At 54.1% G+C, this 18365-nt stretch overlaps 1 protein-coding gene across 5 annotated transcripts in view; it reads right to left on the reverse strand.

The window, feature by feature from the left end:
• WNK3 (WNK lysine deficient protein kinase 3) overlaps positions 1 to 18365 on the reverse strand; it is a 59147-nt gene that overhangs the window by 16109 nt on the left and 24673 nt on the right. For 4 of the 5 annotated variants that reach the window (XM_073321510.1, XM_073321506.1, XM_073321507.1 and 1 more), the window contains exons 5-14: positions 18116 to 18273; positions 11905 to 11993; positions 10968 to 11187; positions 9037 to 9319; positions 7755 to 7948; positions 6452 to 6583; positions 3504 to 5219; positions 2102 to 2166; positions 1370 to 1517; positions 110 to 226 (exon numbers count right to left, since the gene is read on the reverse strand). In XM_073321510.1, coding sequence (XP_073177611.1) covers positions 110 to 226; positions 1370 to 1517; positions 2102 to 2166; positions 3504 to 5219; positions 6452 to 6583; positions 7755 to 7948; positions 9037 to 9319; positions 10968 to 11187; positions 11905 to 11993; positions 18116 to 18273 — 3122 coding nt within the window. The remainder of the gene's footprint in view (positions 1 to 109; positions 227 to 1369; positions 1518 to 2101; positions 2167 to 3503; positions 5220 to 6451; positions 6584 to 7754; positions 7949 to 9036; positions 9320 to 10967; positions 11188 to 11904; positions 11994 to 18115; positions 18274 to 18365) is intronic. The other variant, XM_073321509.1, reaches the window with a different exon arrangement.

Raw genomic sequence — 18365 nt, forward strand, 5'->3', positions numbered from 1 at the left:
AGCAGCTTGTGTTCAGCTCATTCTCCCCCACGAGCTCCAAATCTTTTCCAGAGTCGCTGCTCCCCAGGAGAGGGTTCAAGCAAGCAGGGCGGCAGCTGGGGAAACTCACCATGTAATCAGCAATATCCTCGGGCGCATCTCCATCAGCATCAAACTTGAAGGTGACCATCTTGTTGTTGTGGGTCTCCAGCTGGCACTCGACCATATTATCCCCAGCCGCAGACACCTGGGGACGTAAGCAGAACACCAGCATTTTGCAAGGGGACCCGATTCCAGGGGGGGAATCTCAGGGAGCAAGGGGAGGAACATTCTGCTTTTAAGACCGACTTCGGGACTCTGATCTACCTGGAGGCCTTCATCCCCTCCCCTGAGCCAAAGCAAGCCCCTCGTAGATTTCAGCGGCTGTGGATCAGGCCCCAAGACAGCCACATGGAAGTCCAAGAGGGCTGATTCCAAGGGCGGACATGGAAGAGAGAGAGCAAGCCTGATGGGGCTTTGAAGGACGGGCTCATGTGACGTTCAGGCCCTGCCAAGGTGGGGTAAAGCAACACAATACGGCTTTAACTCCACTGCCAGCCTCCTGAGCGTGGGCACCATCACATCAGCATAAAGGCGCTCTGGCCAGTCCCAGTGAGAGCAGCATCAATCAGACGGACCCGTTTCAGGCCTCGGGAGACTACACTGTTGTGAGGACGAGAACGGCCAAGGCCCGAACGACGGCAGGGAATTGATAAGGTGAGCTGTGACTGGGTGATCTCAGGAAGGTGAGCCAGCCCGCTTGCCCCCTTGCAGAGGAAAGTGACCTCCCAGCTCCCAAATCACCCCCCACTCCCCAAAAAAACCTTAGCCATAGCAAACTCGGGACAAAACCTGGGGAGTTAAAAATTCAAAAGCACCGAAGTGACTTAGGAACCTGCTTTCAAAAGACAGATTCACACATCCCAAGGCCAGAGGGGAGCGTTGTGATCATCTGGTCCAACCCCCTGGATAACACAGGCCCAGGCTGAACTGGAGCAGAGCCTTAGGAAAACAGTCCATTTCGAATTATACGAATCGCCCGTGAGCAAGACTCCCCCACCTCTAGGTGAGATGTCCCAGCGGTTCACTCCCCTGGCACCTTATTTCTGGTCTGAATTTAGACGGAGGAGGCCAATATTTGTTCCCCACCTAGATACTTCTAAACTATGATCAGGTCAATTTCTCCACGCAGAGAAGCTTGGGGGAACTAGGCAGCCCATGAGCACAAATCACTGAGGAATGTTGGATCTCCGCTGGGTTCTAATCCCTTCCTGCGGTGAAAGGTCAGCTGTCCTGAGTCACAGGTTGAATGCTCCCGGAGCCCGACTTTTACCCCCTCGCCACTACCAACCTGCAGCACAGTGAGCTGGAATTTGGTCCCTTTGTCCGGCCGGGGGCAGGACGCCCGCCTCTGTTTACTTCGGTCTTGTTTGCCGTTGCCGCTCATGGGCTCGTGTGCATTGGAGCTTTCCTTCAAAGCAGCCAGCTCGGGATTTAGCCTGGGAGCAGAGCAGGGAGAGAAGAAAAGCATGAATGGATGAGCTCTCAGAACGGGGCTCGCTGCGGCAAACTGGATCAGTCAATCTTCCCCCAGGGGAAGATACAGGTTGACGCATTTAGTTCCCTGCCCAAAGACTTGATTGTTTATTTGTTGTTTCTTGTAGCAATGAGTTCCGCAGGCCAAGAGAGATGGGGAAATCGAATCACTTCAGTGGCCACAGCTGTGGAAGGCTCAGGCTCCTCAGACGGGTTAGACAAGCAGCGGGAAAGGGACAGGACTGTGTGTCTATCTCGATAATATCCCTCATTGTGGTGGGAGGTGAGCTGGGAGAAATAAATTGAAGGGGATTCTTTTATGGAGGTTTCTGGGACACACCGACCCAACAGTCCTCCAGCTGGCAGGATGGCCGGCCGACTGTTAATGCGGCCACTTGACGGGGCTGTGAACTGCAGCTCACATGTACTCCCGCCACACCCCAGATACGCACAGCACACGGGCAGAAAGATTGGATGTAGCACCGGGCTCAATTCCTTTCCCCCTTGCAACCCCCATGCTCTCGGATTAACGAGGAAGGAGACTCACCCTTGCAGCAAGTCTGGCTTTGGAGCAGCTATTTGGGCCTCAGGCACCGTGGCAGGCTGGGAAACCTGCCAGGAAACAGAGTTGTGAAACAAGTGAATTTCAGTCTTTCTCCAGGGACCAGCGGAGATGGGGCTATACCAACTGCAAGAGGAAGTGTTTGAGGAGACACGGAACAGTGCAATGGGACGCATTAGCTGGACAAAGACCAGAAGAACATAAGACAGGCACAAGGACTACCGGGATCAGGGATCAATTCAGGCTGGAAATTAGAACACTGGGAGGGGACTGAATTTGGCTTCAGAGCAGAGGAGCAGGATCACAGACGGGGCGCGGGAGAACGAGACGAACTTGCCAGGCTCTTGCAAAGCTAGAATTTCCCTCTGGGAGCAAGAAGCAGCCACCAGGTTACAGAAAACTGCTGGTTAGGGAAGAGTTTGGTGGGTTTTCAAACCCAGCCATTGTGAGGGAGGCAAGTCTGCGAGGTCTGGAAGAGAGCTGTAAAGCGTTCCAAACAGAGCTAGGAAAAGTAGCCGGGATCGCCAGCTATTCCCAGGCGGAGGAAGCATGCAAGGGTGAAAGAGTGACCCAGAGCTGAACACGGGAGGGACACCTGGTGACACCACTTTCAGAGGATGACCCCATGAGGAACCATTCTCCGGGACAGTGGCTAAACCTGGAGACTGGACGGAAACTCAAAAGGGTCACCCACCAGGGAGGAGGCTTTCAGGGTCAATCAGAGACCTTCGGGCTTGTCCAGGGCAGGAAACTGGCTGGCAAAATCTCAACTTTAAAAAAGGCTTCCATGATTCCAAAATAAGAGCGTTGCCCTGGTGTCACTCCACTGGTGGAATTACCATGGCATTTCCCCATGTCAACGAGCTGTCGGACTCTGCAGGGACTGCTCGCAAGCTCTCAGCCTGGCTGCTTCAAGCTGGCCCGGGAGTTCATAAACCCCAAGGCCAGAAGAGACCACTGAGCTCATGCAGTCTGACCTCCTGTATAACCCGGGCCAGAGACCTGCCCCACAATCCTTCCTTCTGACCTACAGCAGAGCTCTTCTACAAACCTCCCGTCTCAACTTTAAAATGGCCAGTGATGGAGAATCCACCACGACCCTTGGTAAACTGCTCCAACGGTTAATTATGCTCACCGTTAAAATCGTATGCCTTATTGTTCATTTGAGTTAGTCTAGTTTCAAAGGCCAGCCATTGCCTCATGTTAGAGCTTTCTTTGCTACCCTGAAGAGCCTATTATTAAATATTTGTTCCTCGCATGGATACTTCTAGACTGTGACCAAGTTACTTCTTACCATCACCCAGCACGAGGGAAGGGCTCTCTGTGGCTCTCCCCCACAGTTCCCAGCCCGGCCGGTGCTGTTTCAGTCTGAAGCCGGGTCACATACCTGCTCGGGCCCCGGCCCATGCTGTGGGTGCAGCTGGGGGCTCAGGGCGGGCTGTGGGGAGGTGGTGAGCAGAGGGCTGGCTGCCGGACTCTGGTACACCCCCGACTCTGCTGCTAACAGGACGTAGGCTGGCTGCTCGGGTACGTGCGCCGCTGCCTGCTGCACTCCATAGGCTTGTTCTGAGGAGGGCGGCTGCAGCTGCTCTGGCCTGGGCGACAGGGTCTGGAGCAAGGTGGGGACCGTGGCCAGGAGCGGCTGTGGCTGGAGAGGAGCCTGCTGAGGTAGCGGCTGCATCGCGGGAGGCGCAAAAGTGGAGGGCTGCGGCGGGAGGAACGGGACCGCTGGCGGCGCTGTCTGTTGCCCTTCGCCCGGCCCTTGCGCCAGGGGGTACCCCAAGCCGCTGCTGTCCTGCTGGGAGAGCGCCACGGGCATCTGCTCCGTGCTGGCCTCCTGGCTCAGCGCCCCAGGAGACGGCACAAAGGCTGGCTGCTGCGGATCTGCCAGCTGGCTCAGAAACGTCACCTGCTCCACCCGGTACGGAGGCTGCCCCGGGTAGAGGGGCTGAACCGGGTACCCCGGCAGCTCCGGGTACGCATACACCACCGGCTCTGCCGGCTGGGCTGGGCAGGGGGGCTGGTCAGTGTAAGGACCCTGCAGGGGATATGCTGGCTGCAGCCGGTGCGGGGCCTGCAGCGGGTAAGCCAGCTGCTCTGGGGCCAGGACAGGACACACGCATTCCACCTGTTGGTCTGTCTCCTGCACCAGCAGCCCCTGCGGCTGCTCTAGGGTGCCTGTGTGCAGCACAAACTGCGGCTGCTGAGGGGGCGGGTAACCCGGCAGCTGCAACTGCATGGGCTGCGCTGGCTGGGCCAGGGAAGGCTGCAGTAAGGAGTCTGGCTGCATCACAGCATACTGCTGGGGCGGCTGCATGACGGGAACCTGTTGGGGCTGCTGCATGGGTGCAACCGGCTGGGGTTGCTGCATCGATGCAACCTGCTGTGACTGCTGCATGGTAGGAACCTGCTGCATGGGCGCAGTCTGTTGAGGAATTTGCTGCGGCTGCTGCATGGCGGGAACCTGTTGGGGCTGCTGCATGGGCGCAACCAGCTGGGGTTGCTGCATTGATGCAACCTGCTGCGGCTGCTGCATGGCAGGAATCTGCTGCATCGGTGCAGTCTGTTGAGGAATTTGCTGTGGCTGCTGCATGGACATCACCTGCTGGGACTGCTGCATGGCAGGAACCTGCTGCATCGATGCAACTTGCTGCAGTTGCTGCATGGCTGGAATCTGCTGCATGGGTACAGTTTGCTGAGGAATTTGCTGCGGTTGCTGCATGGGCACCACCTGCTGGGGCTGCTGCATGGCAGGAACCTGCTGGAGCGGCTGCATCGATGCCACCTGCTGCGGCTGCTGCATGGGCGCCCCAGGCTGCCCAGCCAAGGAAGCAGGCAGGAGCTGGGCCATCCCCTGCATGTTGCCAACAAACTGGGCCGAGGGCTGGTTCTGCGGTGCCAGGCTGTGACCGAGGGTCAGGAAGCCAGAAGCCGGGTCGACCTCGGCTGCAGTGGTGGTGGCCATCTGACTCCCAGTCCTGGTGGTGGAGTCCAGCTGCGCGCTGGCTGCCGGCATGGCCTGGGGAGAGGCAGCTGTCAGGATGGCCTGGGACACCGCCATGACCGATGGCTCCAGCACCGTAGGCAGTTGTGACTCGAGGTGCTGGTGGCAAAGGAAACGTGGGGCTTACAGGTGCGGAACCACAAACTAATCACAGCACAGCCCCCCCACCCCAAAACAACCTAGGCTCTGTCCACGTCTGCACTAATGCATTCTGGGAAAAACAATCTGAGCGGATACCCCATAGAGCAGTAGGAGGGCATTCCCAGAGCATCTCCAGCAGCAATGCATTCTGGGGGTGAGACATGGACGCAGCCTGCTGCACAGCATCATAAGAACGTAAGAGCGGCCACACTGGGTCAGACCGACGGTCCATCTAGCCCAGTGTCCTGTCTTCCGACAGTGACCAGTGCCAGGTGCCCCAGAGGGAATGAGCAGAACAGGGAATATCAAGTGATCCATCCCCTGTCCCCCATTCCCAGCTCCTGGCAAACAGAGGCTAGGGACACCATCCCTGCCCAGCCTGGCTAGTAGCCATTAATGGACCTATCCTCCAGGAACTTAGCTAGTTCTTATCTATCATGAGGAGAGCAAGGCGCTCCGGGAAAGACAGGCAACATCAAGGGATGCAGGGGCGGGATACTGTCTGGCTCAACATCTTCAGTTTACAAAAGCAAACGGCTCAGGCCCCCAGCCAGAAACCTGGGGAAAGGAATGGCTGCCCGGAAATTGGATTCAGCAGAGCCCTGCTCAAATGCCTCAGATCCCTCATAGTAACGGGGCTCTCTCTTTGGATCCCCTTGCGCTGATCCTCCAATGTGCGTCCAGCCCTTGGGACAATTATATTCCCCCAAAATAAGTTGCTTTTGGTCCAGTGCCCCAGAGGCTCCGATTTTGGCTAAGCAGGGTGGAAGCAGGTGGGGGCTTGTACAGGAGGTCCCTGCCCACGAAAACACCAAGTGGTAGAGGAGGCAAGTACTAAGTCGAAGCAGGGATGACTGGGGACGGCCTGTCCCTCTTATTACTTTTAACCACAATTGGGGCCGGTCAGGAATTTCCCCACAAATTTTGCCAGATTCAGGGAAACTCAAACTTTCCAAGGGAAAGGATCCTCTTTTGGTGGGGAAGGTCCCTCGGGGCCAGACAGAGCCCCACCCCAGAGGCGAGGGAATCACCTAGAATGTGGGATCCTAGATTCAAGTCCCTGAACCAGGAAGGACTTGACCCTGGGGTTCACACATCCCTGTTCAGTGCTTTCCCCACCTGCCAAGGATTTCTCTGCACCAGCCACCCCTCGTGTGTCAGCCGCACCACACAGGACACACCAGACGTACCATTATCGGCGTGAACTGCGGGACCGCGCCAGGTGACACCTGGGGCTGGGGAGCTGCCGGTGGAGCCAAGCTGGGGGTGGGTAGAGCTGGGGGTAAGATCTGCAGGTGGCCCAGGTTCTGCTGCTGCACCTGCTTAATTAATTAACGACAGTGACAAATAAAGAAGCTTGTTAATGACAAAGCACCACCGGACCCCACCTGTGCTCTCCCCGACTCGGATCTGCTGCACCCTCCTACCTGGGTCTCTGTAGATGCTTGGCTCCCCTTTTAGGGGACATCTACACTGTACGCAAAGCCGGGATCTGCAGGACACGGCTAGTGGACTTGGTGCAGCCAAGCCCCTGCTCACGCGTCCACACTGCCTTGGAAGCCCGGGTTTCGCAACTGAGCTAATGCGCTATGCAGCCCTTCTGACTTGAGCTGCGTTCACACGGCCGAAGGACAGGGCTTGGATGCGGGTCACGGCCGGGCTCAGGGCCTGACCCACCCCACTAGCAGGGTCCTATGGCCCGGGCCCTGAGCATTCGCTGACCCAAGAAAGACTGATTTGTGTGTGGCGGAAGCGGGGCTTGAGCTCAGCCCTATCTCAGAGCCTGGGTTTGGTGCAGACATGCCCTAGGAGTCCCAGACGCCCTGCCCCCCCAGGCCACAGCATGGTTTTGAACTTGATGGGAGGCGGTTCAGTAACGCGCCGGGGGTCCCTCGCACCAAAGATAATGGGTAACCTCCAACCCTACCCCCTGTAACGCCTCCAACTCTGACCCACTCCCCAGAACCCCCCAACCCTAATCCCCAACACCCCATTTTCATGGCACCCCCAAACCTGTCCCCTACAATCTCTTCTCATGGCCCCTCACGACTCAGGAGTCGGATCCTAGGACCCTGCTAGAAGGGTGGGTCAGAGCCTGAGTCCCAGTGAGCCAGTGCTGAGCGCTGAGATGCTCCGAAACCCAGCAAAGCGAGTGGGTCACAGAGCCCAAGTGGGACTGTCTACACTGCAATTTGTAATGCCGCAGCACCAACCCGAGTCTGTCAGTCCTGGCTCTGGGATTCACTGCAGTGGGCTGGGGAGATGTACCTTTAACAGCCTAGCCTGTGGGCCTTGCTCAGATGCTCGGGGTCAGCAGATTTGGGGTAGGGAGGGGATTTCCCCCAGGTCAGGGTTTTTGGGGCGTGGGACAATCCAGGCGCTGGAGACACCGTTCTGTGGCCTTACACGCTGCGCGTGGCTAAGGACGCCCTTGGTGTACCGTACAGTCATGGACCCTAGGATGACGGCTGGTGATCCGAGGAGGCACCTTACCCCAGCAATCTGCTGATAGTGTCCCATCACCGGCTGCGATGGGTAGAGGTGTCCCTGAAGGCCGGCTTCCACCGGTGGGGGGATAGAGGCCTGTGGAGGGCAGCCCATCACCTGCTCCGTGTAGGGCAGGCTGTGCTGTCTGGAGGCATCCGATAGAATCACTGACCCAGCACTCTTCTCCGACAGGCTCTCGGCTGTATGGGGAGGCAGGAAAGCCCTGTCAGTCACTCAAAGCATTGACAGGCGTGTCCTTTCCTAGCAGGTGCAAACGCTGAGTTAACACGCAACGGGGTGGGGGAGGACACAGGAACCAAAGACTCACTAGGTCCCACTCCAGACCTATGTCTTCCTCACCACCATCACCAAGTTCTTGTCTAGCGCGCGTCTCCAAGCACTTTACGGAGCAGGGAAAACATGCCACTGAGACCGGCAGGATCACTGGGCAGGGACTAGAAGCCGGCTGTTCTTGGCCCCCGGGGCAGCGCGCTACCCACTAGGCCACACTGCCCATAGACTCACATCTAAGGCTGCTCAGCGAGGTCAAAATGACAGTAAACGATGGCTGCTCAGAAAAACCAGGGCAATTATCACCAGTCTCCAGGAACTCCAAGAGGCACCAACTGCCCCAATCCCCACCCCTCCAAAACATCTCCCTGCCACCCCGAGGAGGGGGCGGGACTGTGGCGGCGTGGGGACCAAGTCATAGCATGGGGGGCACAGAGCGCGCCACCCTCAGGAGGTGGGGAGAAACCCTTTCTGCTTTCTGCTTCGTTATCGCTGTTGTGAGGGCAGAGTCTGGGCCAGGAGTTAGCCCACCCCGGGACTACAGATCACCACAAGGCCCCTCCCTCCTTTACCTCAGGCTGGGGCTACCCCTAAAGATGAGCTCCACCAACACGCCCTGGTAGTGTGAACGCAACCCCAGCAAGACCTGCGATGGCTCAAAGCCGGAGGCAGCTGTGTTCTCAGGGTGTTTTTTTCACCTTCCCCCGAAGCATCAGGGATGGGCCTCAGCTGGAGAGGGACACCGGACTGAGGGGAATGGGGCTCTTTGCAGCTGCCGGTTGGCAGGTCTGGCTCCCAGGCTCGGGGTGGCCAGACGTGGGATGGGGGAGGCAGGGACGTGGTGGTCCCTCTGCAACATGGGATCATCGGGGCACATCTCAGCGAATCAATTCCCTTCTATAGCAGGCGAGCGGGTGACGTTTCGGTCTCTCCGGAGGAGACTAAAGGGGTCAGGGGGCTGGTGAAATTGACTAGCCACCCCTGTCGCTCCATGTACCTGCCAAGGAAGACTGGTGCTGAGTCTGCTGCAGCAGCTGCTGCCGGACGTGCTGGTCCACCTCCGTCTCCTCCCACTCGGCACCCGCCGGCGGGGACGGGCGGGTCAGCGAGACGCCCTGGGGCAGCAGGGCCCCACCAGCTGCCTTGCACTGGGCTTCCCTCTGTTCCTCCAGGCAGCCGGCTTGCCGCCGCTCTCGGGTCTTCTTGATCAGGGCCACACGGTCCCGGATGGACTTGGCCACAGCTTTGGAGTCGCTTTCGTGGAAGAATCCGGATTTCACCTGCAGAAGGGGGATCAAGATAGGAAAGACGAGGAATCACGCCTGTTCTCCAGATACCCTGGAAAGACGAGGAATCGTGCCCGCTCTCCGGATACCCCACGAAAGCCTCTCTCGGGTTGTTAACCAAAAGCATGCAGCTTTTAGCTCTCCACCCTTTTACGGGAGAACTCCTTGGAGGGCTCAGAGATGTGGATCAACCACTCTCCCCGTTCTCAGGCAAGAGGCATTGCTGACTCTCATGATATCGGACCCCTGACGGAACCAGGATTTCACGTCAATGTTTCTTCATAAAGACCCAGCTGCCGGAGTCATGTGATTTGGGGAGAATGTCACCTTTCTTTTTACCAAAAAAAAACTTTCTAGCCCTCGGGACTGAGGAGAAAATCTTGCAAACGGGACGTTCTAAAGGCTCAAAAGCTAGAAAACAAATAAGACCCCACATTTCAAAAGAGATTTTTCAAGCCACATCTCACGATTTTGGGATGACACCTAATTTATAATTTCAGAACATTTGGGGCCAGCAACGCCATCTTTAACGAGGCCTTGTCGACGCACATTCATCCAATTGGTTAGGGGAAAGCGCTCTTATTTCCTCTTCACAACTGACCTTAAAAAAAAAAAAAGCCCAGCCTGTTGCCGGCACAGCCTTCTGTGTGGATTCTCCTGTTTCAGTTTAACTAAAAGTGTATGTCTTGGCTGCAGTTGCGAAGTGTGATTGCCGCACACCTGAGCTAGCTTTGATGCTCACTGCAGGGTAGGCATGCCCTGAGTGGCTTTAAATTCATATCACGTTACACCTGTGACAGACGCAAGACCTTGGAGGAGAGGAAATGTCCGAATTGATCCCACAGTGCAGGGCAGTAGGGGATATTTGTAGGATATTATATCAACAAGTGGTCTATGGACCTTTGTGTTCCTGATCCTCCTGAACTGGGAATCACTAGGAGGGTGATGAAAGCAAATCCCCAGTCCCGGTTATATAGATACCCCGCCCTTTGACACTCTGCATCTCTTGGAGAGACAAAGACCTAGGAGATGTCCCCAGCCTGAGCTGGCTTAGAGACAAAGCTGCTCCCCAGTGAGGCTCTGCCAGACCCCCATGGTCCACCAGGACTCCACACGGACAGCCACTGGGTGAGTGTGTCGACAGCTTGTGGCTTCGTGAGAGCATTTCTCTCAGATGTTCCAAGCCAATCCCCAGGGTGCTTTGCCACAGCAGACATGGCCAGAGACAGCAGGATCACCAGTGTCAGCGTGAGAGAAATGTTAATAAAGTTTCAAATAGTTTGAATTTAAAAAAAAACAAAACAAAAAAAACAGTTCCCACTTCTCAACCAGTCGGGTTTCAGACACATCCCTGATGGCACGAATGCGGCTTGATCTCCATCCTTCCCGGAGTCACCCAGGAAAGGCGGGCGAGACACGACTTCGGCATGGAAAATACAAGCAGAGCCGAACAACGGTAACGCTTCCGGACCTTCTTAGTTATTAATGTGCACTCAGAAAGCGCCTGGATCCCCTCCAGCCCCACTGTGCAAACAGTGAGAGACAGCCCCTGCCCCGACGAGCTCCCACATAGACAAAGGGAGGGAGGAGAGACAGTGGCACAGGGAGCTGCAAGTAGGAGGTGTCCGTGCGAAGCGCTCACCATCTCGCACGCCACTTCTTCGGGGACATCCGACTCCAGGTTGAAACTGAACTCGATGGCTTCGTTGTCCTTGTGCTTCCCCTTCAGTTTCTTGGGGTCTTCCACCCACAGCCTCAAGGCCAAAGAAGAGCTCAGCCCGTCATCGTCCTCTGCCAGCTCCACCCGCAGCCCCGTGTCCTCCGCGAAGAAGGCATGGTTCAAAAGGTCTTTGATGGACAACCTGATGGTGAGAGGTGGGGTGGGGTGGGGGTGGATTAGGGGTCCATCGCCAACAGGGCATTGACATCCTGGTCAGTGACCACTGCAACCACACAATTTCTAGCCTCTTTGGGGCCACCCAGTCTGTCCCCGCCCCGGTACCCAGGTAAAGCAAGGAACCACTCAGCTGACCGGGACGGGGGTGGAGGGAGCGAGAGTCTGACGGTGGCCTCAGATGCTTTGAACTGGAGCCAGAGCACTCGAGTGATCTACCTCAGGGTCACAGAGCAAATCACCAGGAGAACCAGGAATAGGACCCAGGCGTCCTGGCTCCCAGCCCCCCTGCTCTAACCCACTAGACCCCACTGCCCTCCCAGAGCCGTGGAGAGAACCCAGGAATCCTGGGTCCTAGCCCCCCAGTTCCCCTGCCTGCTCTAACCACTGCACCCCCCACACCAGGTGCAGGTAATAGAATCCAGACGTCCTAATTCATCTCTACACAGCACTGCCATTGTGGTCAGGAGACCCCGCAGCTTTTCCTTTTTAACTTTACTTCAAACAGCCCAATGGCCCCCCCACACGCAGTACGGCAGCTGCTCGGCTGCTGACTCAGGAAAGCACAGTAGCGCGCGCTCAAGTCCCGGGGACTTCCTGAATCAGACTCGGAGGCCGCAGCCAAGGCCAGCCCATCGGCCCTGCGACGGGCATCTCTGAGCTGGTGCCTCGCAGGGAGACGCACCTTTCAGATTTGTTCTGCCGGATGCACCCCTCAATGATCTCTTTCACCTCCGGGTCAGTCACCTTGTTGAAACTGGCGGGTTTAATGCCCTGGAAGAGAAGGGAATTGTTATGGTGTGCCGAGCGGCACCAGTCCCTTCCTTTGAGCCAGCTAGCTGGGAGCAGGGTGTCTATGACCTACTGCCAAAGGGTCTGCCTCCGCACACTGAAGTTTCATAGATCCCATGGATCATGTTAGACCTTTCTCTGCCAGACTGAAGAGCCCATTCATAACTTTTGTTCCCTAAGTTAGTATTTGTGTGACTGAGTCTCCACAGCCCCTTCTCTCGGTTAAGCCAAAGAGACTGAGCTCGTTGAATCCCACTTCCAACCCTTCCGTCATTCTAGTGGCTCTTCGCTGAGCCCTCCCCGATTTATCCACATCGTCCTTGAACTGTGGGCACCAGACTTGGACACAGGATCCCAGCAGCAGTCGCACCATTGTAACGGAACCTTCTTGTAAACGACTCTTTTGGCGTTTGTTCCAGTGGTCAGCTGCCCTCACTGGTAAAATGTGCAACATTTGCAATTGAAACATGTCTGGCTTCAGTTCACAGCCCCTTGGGTCTTGTTCTCCTCTAGCTCAAAGAAACCTTTCGTATCCGGGCTTCTCTCCGCGGGAAGGTGCTCACACACGGTAATCGAGTCACCTGCCGCTCTTCCTCTTGAGGAGCTAAGCCCTCTTTCCTTCTCTGACTGTGAGGCATTTCTTCCAGCCCTCCAATGGTTTTCTGCACCCTCTCCAATTTCTCAACATCCTTTTTAAAAATGGGGACACGGAAACTGGATGTATCGTTCGGTGTCAGGCTCACCAGTGCTGTTTACAGAGGTAAAATCACCTCTCCTGTGGACTGCGATAGACCCATCTCCCACCCTGGCCATCAGATAATCTAGCCTGACCTTCTGTACAGCGCAGGCTGTCGAATTTCATCCAGTTAGTCCTCCTGTGAGCCCAGTAGCAGGGGTTTAATAACAGGGACCGCACTGGTACAGTTACAAAGTGTGGCTTCGATTACTGCTATTCCATAGGGGAAATCACATGTATATTATATTTATGCTGCTACCTCAATCAACTAACCTACTAAATCTCATCAAGAATATTACCAGCTTTGTCTGACAAGCCCCATTGTCCATAAAACCATGAGGACCGGCATGAATTATATTCCGATCCTTTCATTCTTTATCAACTGAATCCCGTGTCAGGGACTGATGATGCCAGGCGAATGTTACCCAAGTCATCCCACTGGTTCTTTTGGAATATCGGCATGACATGAGCACTTTCTCAGTCTTCTTGAGCTTCCAGTATGAGGCAGGAATGTCTGTGAGGGGAGGGCTCCTGCCTCATACTGGCAATGTGGGGCGATCAACAGGTTATCTCAAGTGCTTATATACAAATACACAAAGCCTTGGAAACAAGCAGGGAGAACTGGAGGTCCTGGTGATGTCAAGGAACTATGACGTGATCGGAATAACAGAGACTTGGTGGGATAACTCACATGACTGGAGTACTGTCATGGATGGTTATAAACTGTTCAGGAAGGACAGGCAGGGCAGAAAAGGTGGGGGAGTAGCACTGTATGTAAGGGAGCAGTATGACTGCTCAGAGCTCTGGTACGAAACTGCAGAAAAACCTGAGTGTCTCTGGATTAAGTTTAGAAGTGTGTGCAACAAGAGTGATGTAGTGGTGGGAGTCTGCTATAGACCACCGGACCAGGGGGATGAGGTGGATGAGGCTTTCTTCCGGCAGCTCACGGAAGCTACTAGATCGCATGCCCTGATTCTCATGGGTGACTTTAATTTTCCTGATATCTGCTGGGAGAGCAATACAGCGGTGCATAGACAATCCAGGAAGTTTTTGGAAAGCGTAGGGGACAATTTCCTGGCGCAAGTGCTAGAGGAGCCAACTAGGGGGGAAGCTTTTCTTGACCTGCTGCTCACAAACCGGGTAGAATTAGTGGGGGAAGCAAAAGTGGATGGGAATCTGGGAGGCAGTGACCATGAGTTGGTTGAGTTCAGGATCCTGACGCAGGGAAGAAAGGTAAGCAGCAGGATACGGACCCTGGACTTCAGGAAAGCAGACTTCGACTCCTTCAGGGAACGGATGGCCAGGATCCCCTGGGGGACTAACTTGAAGGGGAAAGGAGTCCAGGAGAGCTGGCTGTATTTCAAGGAATCCCTGTTGAGGTTACAGGGACAAACCATCCCGATGAGTCGAAAGAATAGTAAATATGGCAGGCGACCAGCTTGGCTTAATGGTGAAATCCTAGCGGATCTTAAACATAAAAAAGAAGCTTACAAGAAGTGGAAGGTTGGACATATGACCAGGGAAGAGTATAAAAATATTGCTCGGGCATGTAGGAATGTTATCAGGAGGGCCAAATCGCACCTGGAGCTGCAGCTAGCCAGAGATGTCAAGAGTAACAAGAAGGGTTTCTTCAGGTATGTTGGCAACAAGAAGAAAGCCAAGGAAAGTGTGGGCCCCTTACTGAATGAGGGAGGCAACCTAGTGACAGAGGATGTGGAAAAAGCTAATGTACTCAATGCTTTTTTTGCCTCTGTTTTCACTAACAAGGTCAGCTCCCAGACTGCTGCGCTGGGCATCACAAAATGCGGAAGAGATGGCCAGCCCTCTGTGGAGATAGAGGCGGTTAGGGACTATTTAGAAAAGCTGGACGTGCACAAGTCCATGGGGCTGGACGAGTTGCATCCGAGAGTGCTGAAGGAATTGGCGGCTGTGATTGCAGAGCCACTGGCCATTATCTTTGAAAACTCGTGGCGAACCGGGGAAGTCCCGGATGACTGGAAAAAGGCTAATGTAGTGCCAATCTTTAAAAAAGGGAAGAAGGAAGATCCTGGGAACTACAGGCCAGTCAGCCTCACCTCAGTCCCTGGAAAAATCATGGAGCAGGTCCTCAAAGAATCAATCCTGAAGCACTTGCATGAGAGGAAAGTGATCAGGAACAGCCAGCATGGATTCACCAAGGGAAGGTCATGCCTGACTAATCTAATCGCCTTTTATGATGAGATTACTGGTTCTGTGGATGAAGGGAAAGCAGTGGATGTATTGTTTCTTGACTTTAGCAAAGCTTTTGACACGGTCTCCCATAGTATTCTTGTCAGCAAGTTAAGGAAGTATGGGCTGGATGAATGCACTATAAGGTGGGTAGAAAGCTGGCTAAATTGTCGGGCTCAACAGGTAGTGATCAATGGCTCCATGTCTAGTTGGCAGCCGGTATCAAGTGGAGTGCCCCAAGGGTCGGTCCTGGGGCCGGTTTTATTCAATATCTTCATAAATGATCTGGAGGATGGTGTGGATTGCACTCTCAGCAAATTTGCGGATGATACTAAACTGGGAGGAGTGGTAGATACGCTGGAGGGGAGGGATAAGATACAGAAGGACCTAGACCAATTGGAAGATTGGGCCAAAAGGAATCTGATGAGGTTCAATAAGGATAAGTGCAGGGTCCTGCACTTAGGACGGAAGAACCCAATGCACAGCTACAGACTAGGGACCGAATGGCTAGGCAGCAGTTCTGCGGAAAAGGACCTAGGGGTGACAGTGGACGAGAAGCTGGATATGAGTCAGCAGTGTGCCCTTGTTGCCAAGAAGGCCAATGGCATTTTGGGATGTATAAGTAGGGGCATAGCGAGCAGATCGAGGGACGTGATCGTTCCCCTCTATTCGACATTGGTGAGGCCTCATCTGGAGTACTGTGTCCAGTTTTGGGCCCCACACTTCAAGAAGGATGTGGATAAATTGGAGAGAGTCCAGCGAAGGGCAACAAAAATGATTAGGGGACTGGAACACATGAGTTATGAGGAGAGGCTGAGGGAGCTGGGATTGTTTAGCCTGCAGAAGAGAAGAATGAGGGGGGATTTGATAGCTGCTTTCAACTACCTGAAAGGGGGTTCCAAAGAGGATGGCTCTAGACTGTTCTCAATGGTAGCAGATGACAGAACGAGGAGTAATGGTCTCAAGTTGCAGTGGGGGAGGTTTAGATTGGATATTAGGAAAAACTTTTTCACTAAGAGGGTGGTGAAACACTGGAATGCGTTACCTAGGGAGGTGGTGGAATCCCCTTCCTTAGAAGTTTTTAAGGTCAGGCTTGACAAAGCCCTGGCTGGGATGATTTAACTGGGAATTGGTCCTGCTTTGAGCAGGGGGTTGGACTAGATGACCTTCTGGGGTCCCTTCCAACCCTGATATTCTATGATTCTATGATTCCCTGCTATTTCCAAACTGGAAGACATGTCTAGTGGGGTTAGTCCCAGGGCTGGGGCTACACAATATTGTCATTAACAACATGGATAACAGACTGGAGAGCGGTTTTATAAAACCTGCGGATCACACCAGGCTGGGAGGGGTTGCTGGCACTTTGGAGGGCAGGATTAGAATTCAAAACGACCTGAACAAATTGGAGAATTGGTCTGAAATCAACAAGATGAAATTCACTAACAACAAGTGCAGAGAACTCCACAGAGGAAGGAAAAATCAAATGCCCAACTACAAGATAGGGACGAACCGGCTGGGCCATCATACTGCTGAAAAGGATCTGGGGTATTAAGACTTGGCCCCGCTGAGCCCTAAACTGGAGTACTGTGTGGGGTTCTGGGAGCCGCTCCTTAGGAAAGACCTAGACAAACTGGAGACAGTCCAGAGGAGAGCAACAAAAATGAACAAAGGTTTAGAAAACCTGACATTTGAGGAACAGTTACAAAAATTAGACGTGTTTAGTCTTGAGAAAAGAAGACTCGGGGGGATCTGATACCAGCCTTCAGATCTTTTAAGGGCTGTTATAAAGTGGATGGTGACCAAAGGAGACTGAGGTTAGATATTAGGAAAATTCTCATTATAAGGGTAGTTCAGATCTGGAAAGGCATCGCTGTTTTTAAGGACATGGCTGTCAGGCATGGTCTAGCTTTACTTGGTCCCACCTCAGAGTAGGGGGCTGGACTTGAAGATGTCTCAAGATCCCTCCCAGCCCAACATTTCTATGATTCAAAGACACATTAAAAATTAGCATCAGCCAGGGGGAGATCTCTGCCAACTCTTTAAAGCCAGAAGAGACCATTATGGTCACCTAGTCTGAGCTGCCTCACACAGAGGGTAGGATCCGGCCAGCCCCTTCTGTCAACTCCCTTATCCCACTCTGAAACTTCCAGCCTCTACTTTAAAATGCTAAAGCAGAACCTCTGAGCTTTACATAATGTGGAACCGGGGACAAATCCATTCTAATCCATTTGACTCATCCTTTCATCCACACTTGCCAGCCCTTCCACCCTCTGTCACAATAATTACACGTGACTTTGCTGAGAATTAACTGGGTCTGTTTGTCCGCTGATGTTGTTTTCTCCTGCTCTGGACAGGTTCAGTAAACAGGGCTTCAGAATGTATTGAAAGAATTGGCAGCTTCCATTCCCCAGTTCTAGAAAAGCAACTTTGATACACCTCTACTTAAAACTCTTTCTAACACAGAGTCACGTCCACTGAATGCATCCGATGAAGCGAGCTGTAGCTCACGAAAGCTTATGCTCAAATAAATTTGTTAGTCTCTAAGGCGCCACAGGTCCTCCTGTTCTTTTTGCAAATACAGACTAACACGGCTGCTACTCTGAAAAGAGTCACATTAGCATCCTTCCACCTTTTTATGCATATTAAGGAGAGGCCTGGAGCGTGTGTGTGTGAGAGAGAGAGTGAGATACACAGACAGGGATTAGGGCCCCTATCATTCTGCGTGCTGCACAGCCCCTGACTAGGTCCGGGGTCCCTGTCGTGCCAGACGCTGCACAGATCTGCCCCCCTTTCCCCCAGCCCACCCCAGCTACCATCAGGTTCCCCATTTTTTCCCCACACACACTCCCCAGAGGGTCAAGATTTCCCAGTGACTAGCGTTTGGGGCACTTAGTTTGAGACAAGGACGCCGCTCAGCCTCCACAGACTGAAACCGAGCCTGGGGATGTGGCACGTTACGGTCGGTACACAATTTTGGAAGCGACTAGCGTGTTGCGCCCCGAGACCAATGCGGAAAGGGCACTACTCAGCCGGCGGCTCCAAACAGACTAAGTTTAGCCTCCGATTTGCACAGCAAGGTTAGTGCTGAGTAATAGGCTTACCCACCCTAATCTGCCAATGTACAAGTTTATGCTAACGAGGAAGTTAAATTTACACCTACGCTGGTGACTTTGCGATAGATCTGGGCAGCGTTCTGGCACTCAGAGTAGGGGTACTCGGAAGTAGCCATTTCCAGCATGCACATCCCGAAAGCATACACGTCCACCGACTCATCGTAATGCTCTTCATACATCTCGGGGGCCATGAACTCGGGGGTGCCTGTGGAGGGAAAGAGGGATGTCTTTCAAAAGCTTCTCTGATCTGCAAGCCTTTAGTCAGGCAAGACAAGCTGCCACACCACATCCCACACA

This window comes from Lepidochelys kempii, chromosome 23, assembly GCF_965140265.1.
Source record: "Lepidochelys kempii isolate rLepKem1 chromosome 23, rLepKem1.hap2, whole genome shotgun sequence".
NCBI classification, from domain to species: Eukaryota; Metazoa; Chordata; order Testudines; family Cheloniidae; genus Lepidochelys; species Lepidochelys kempii.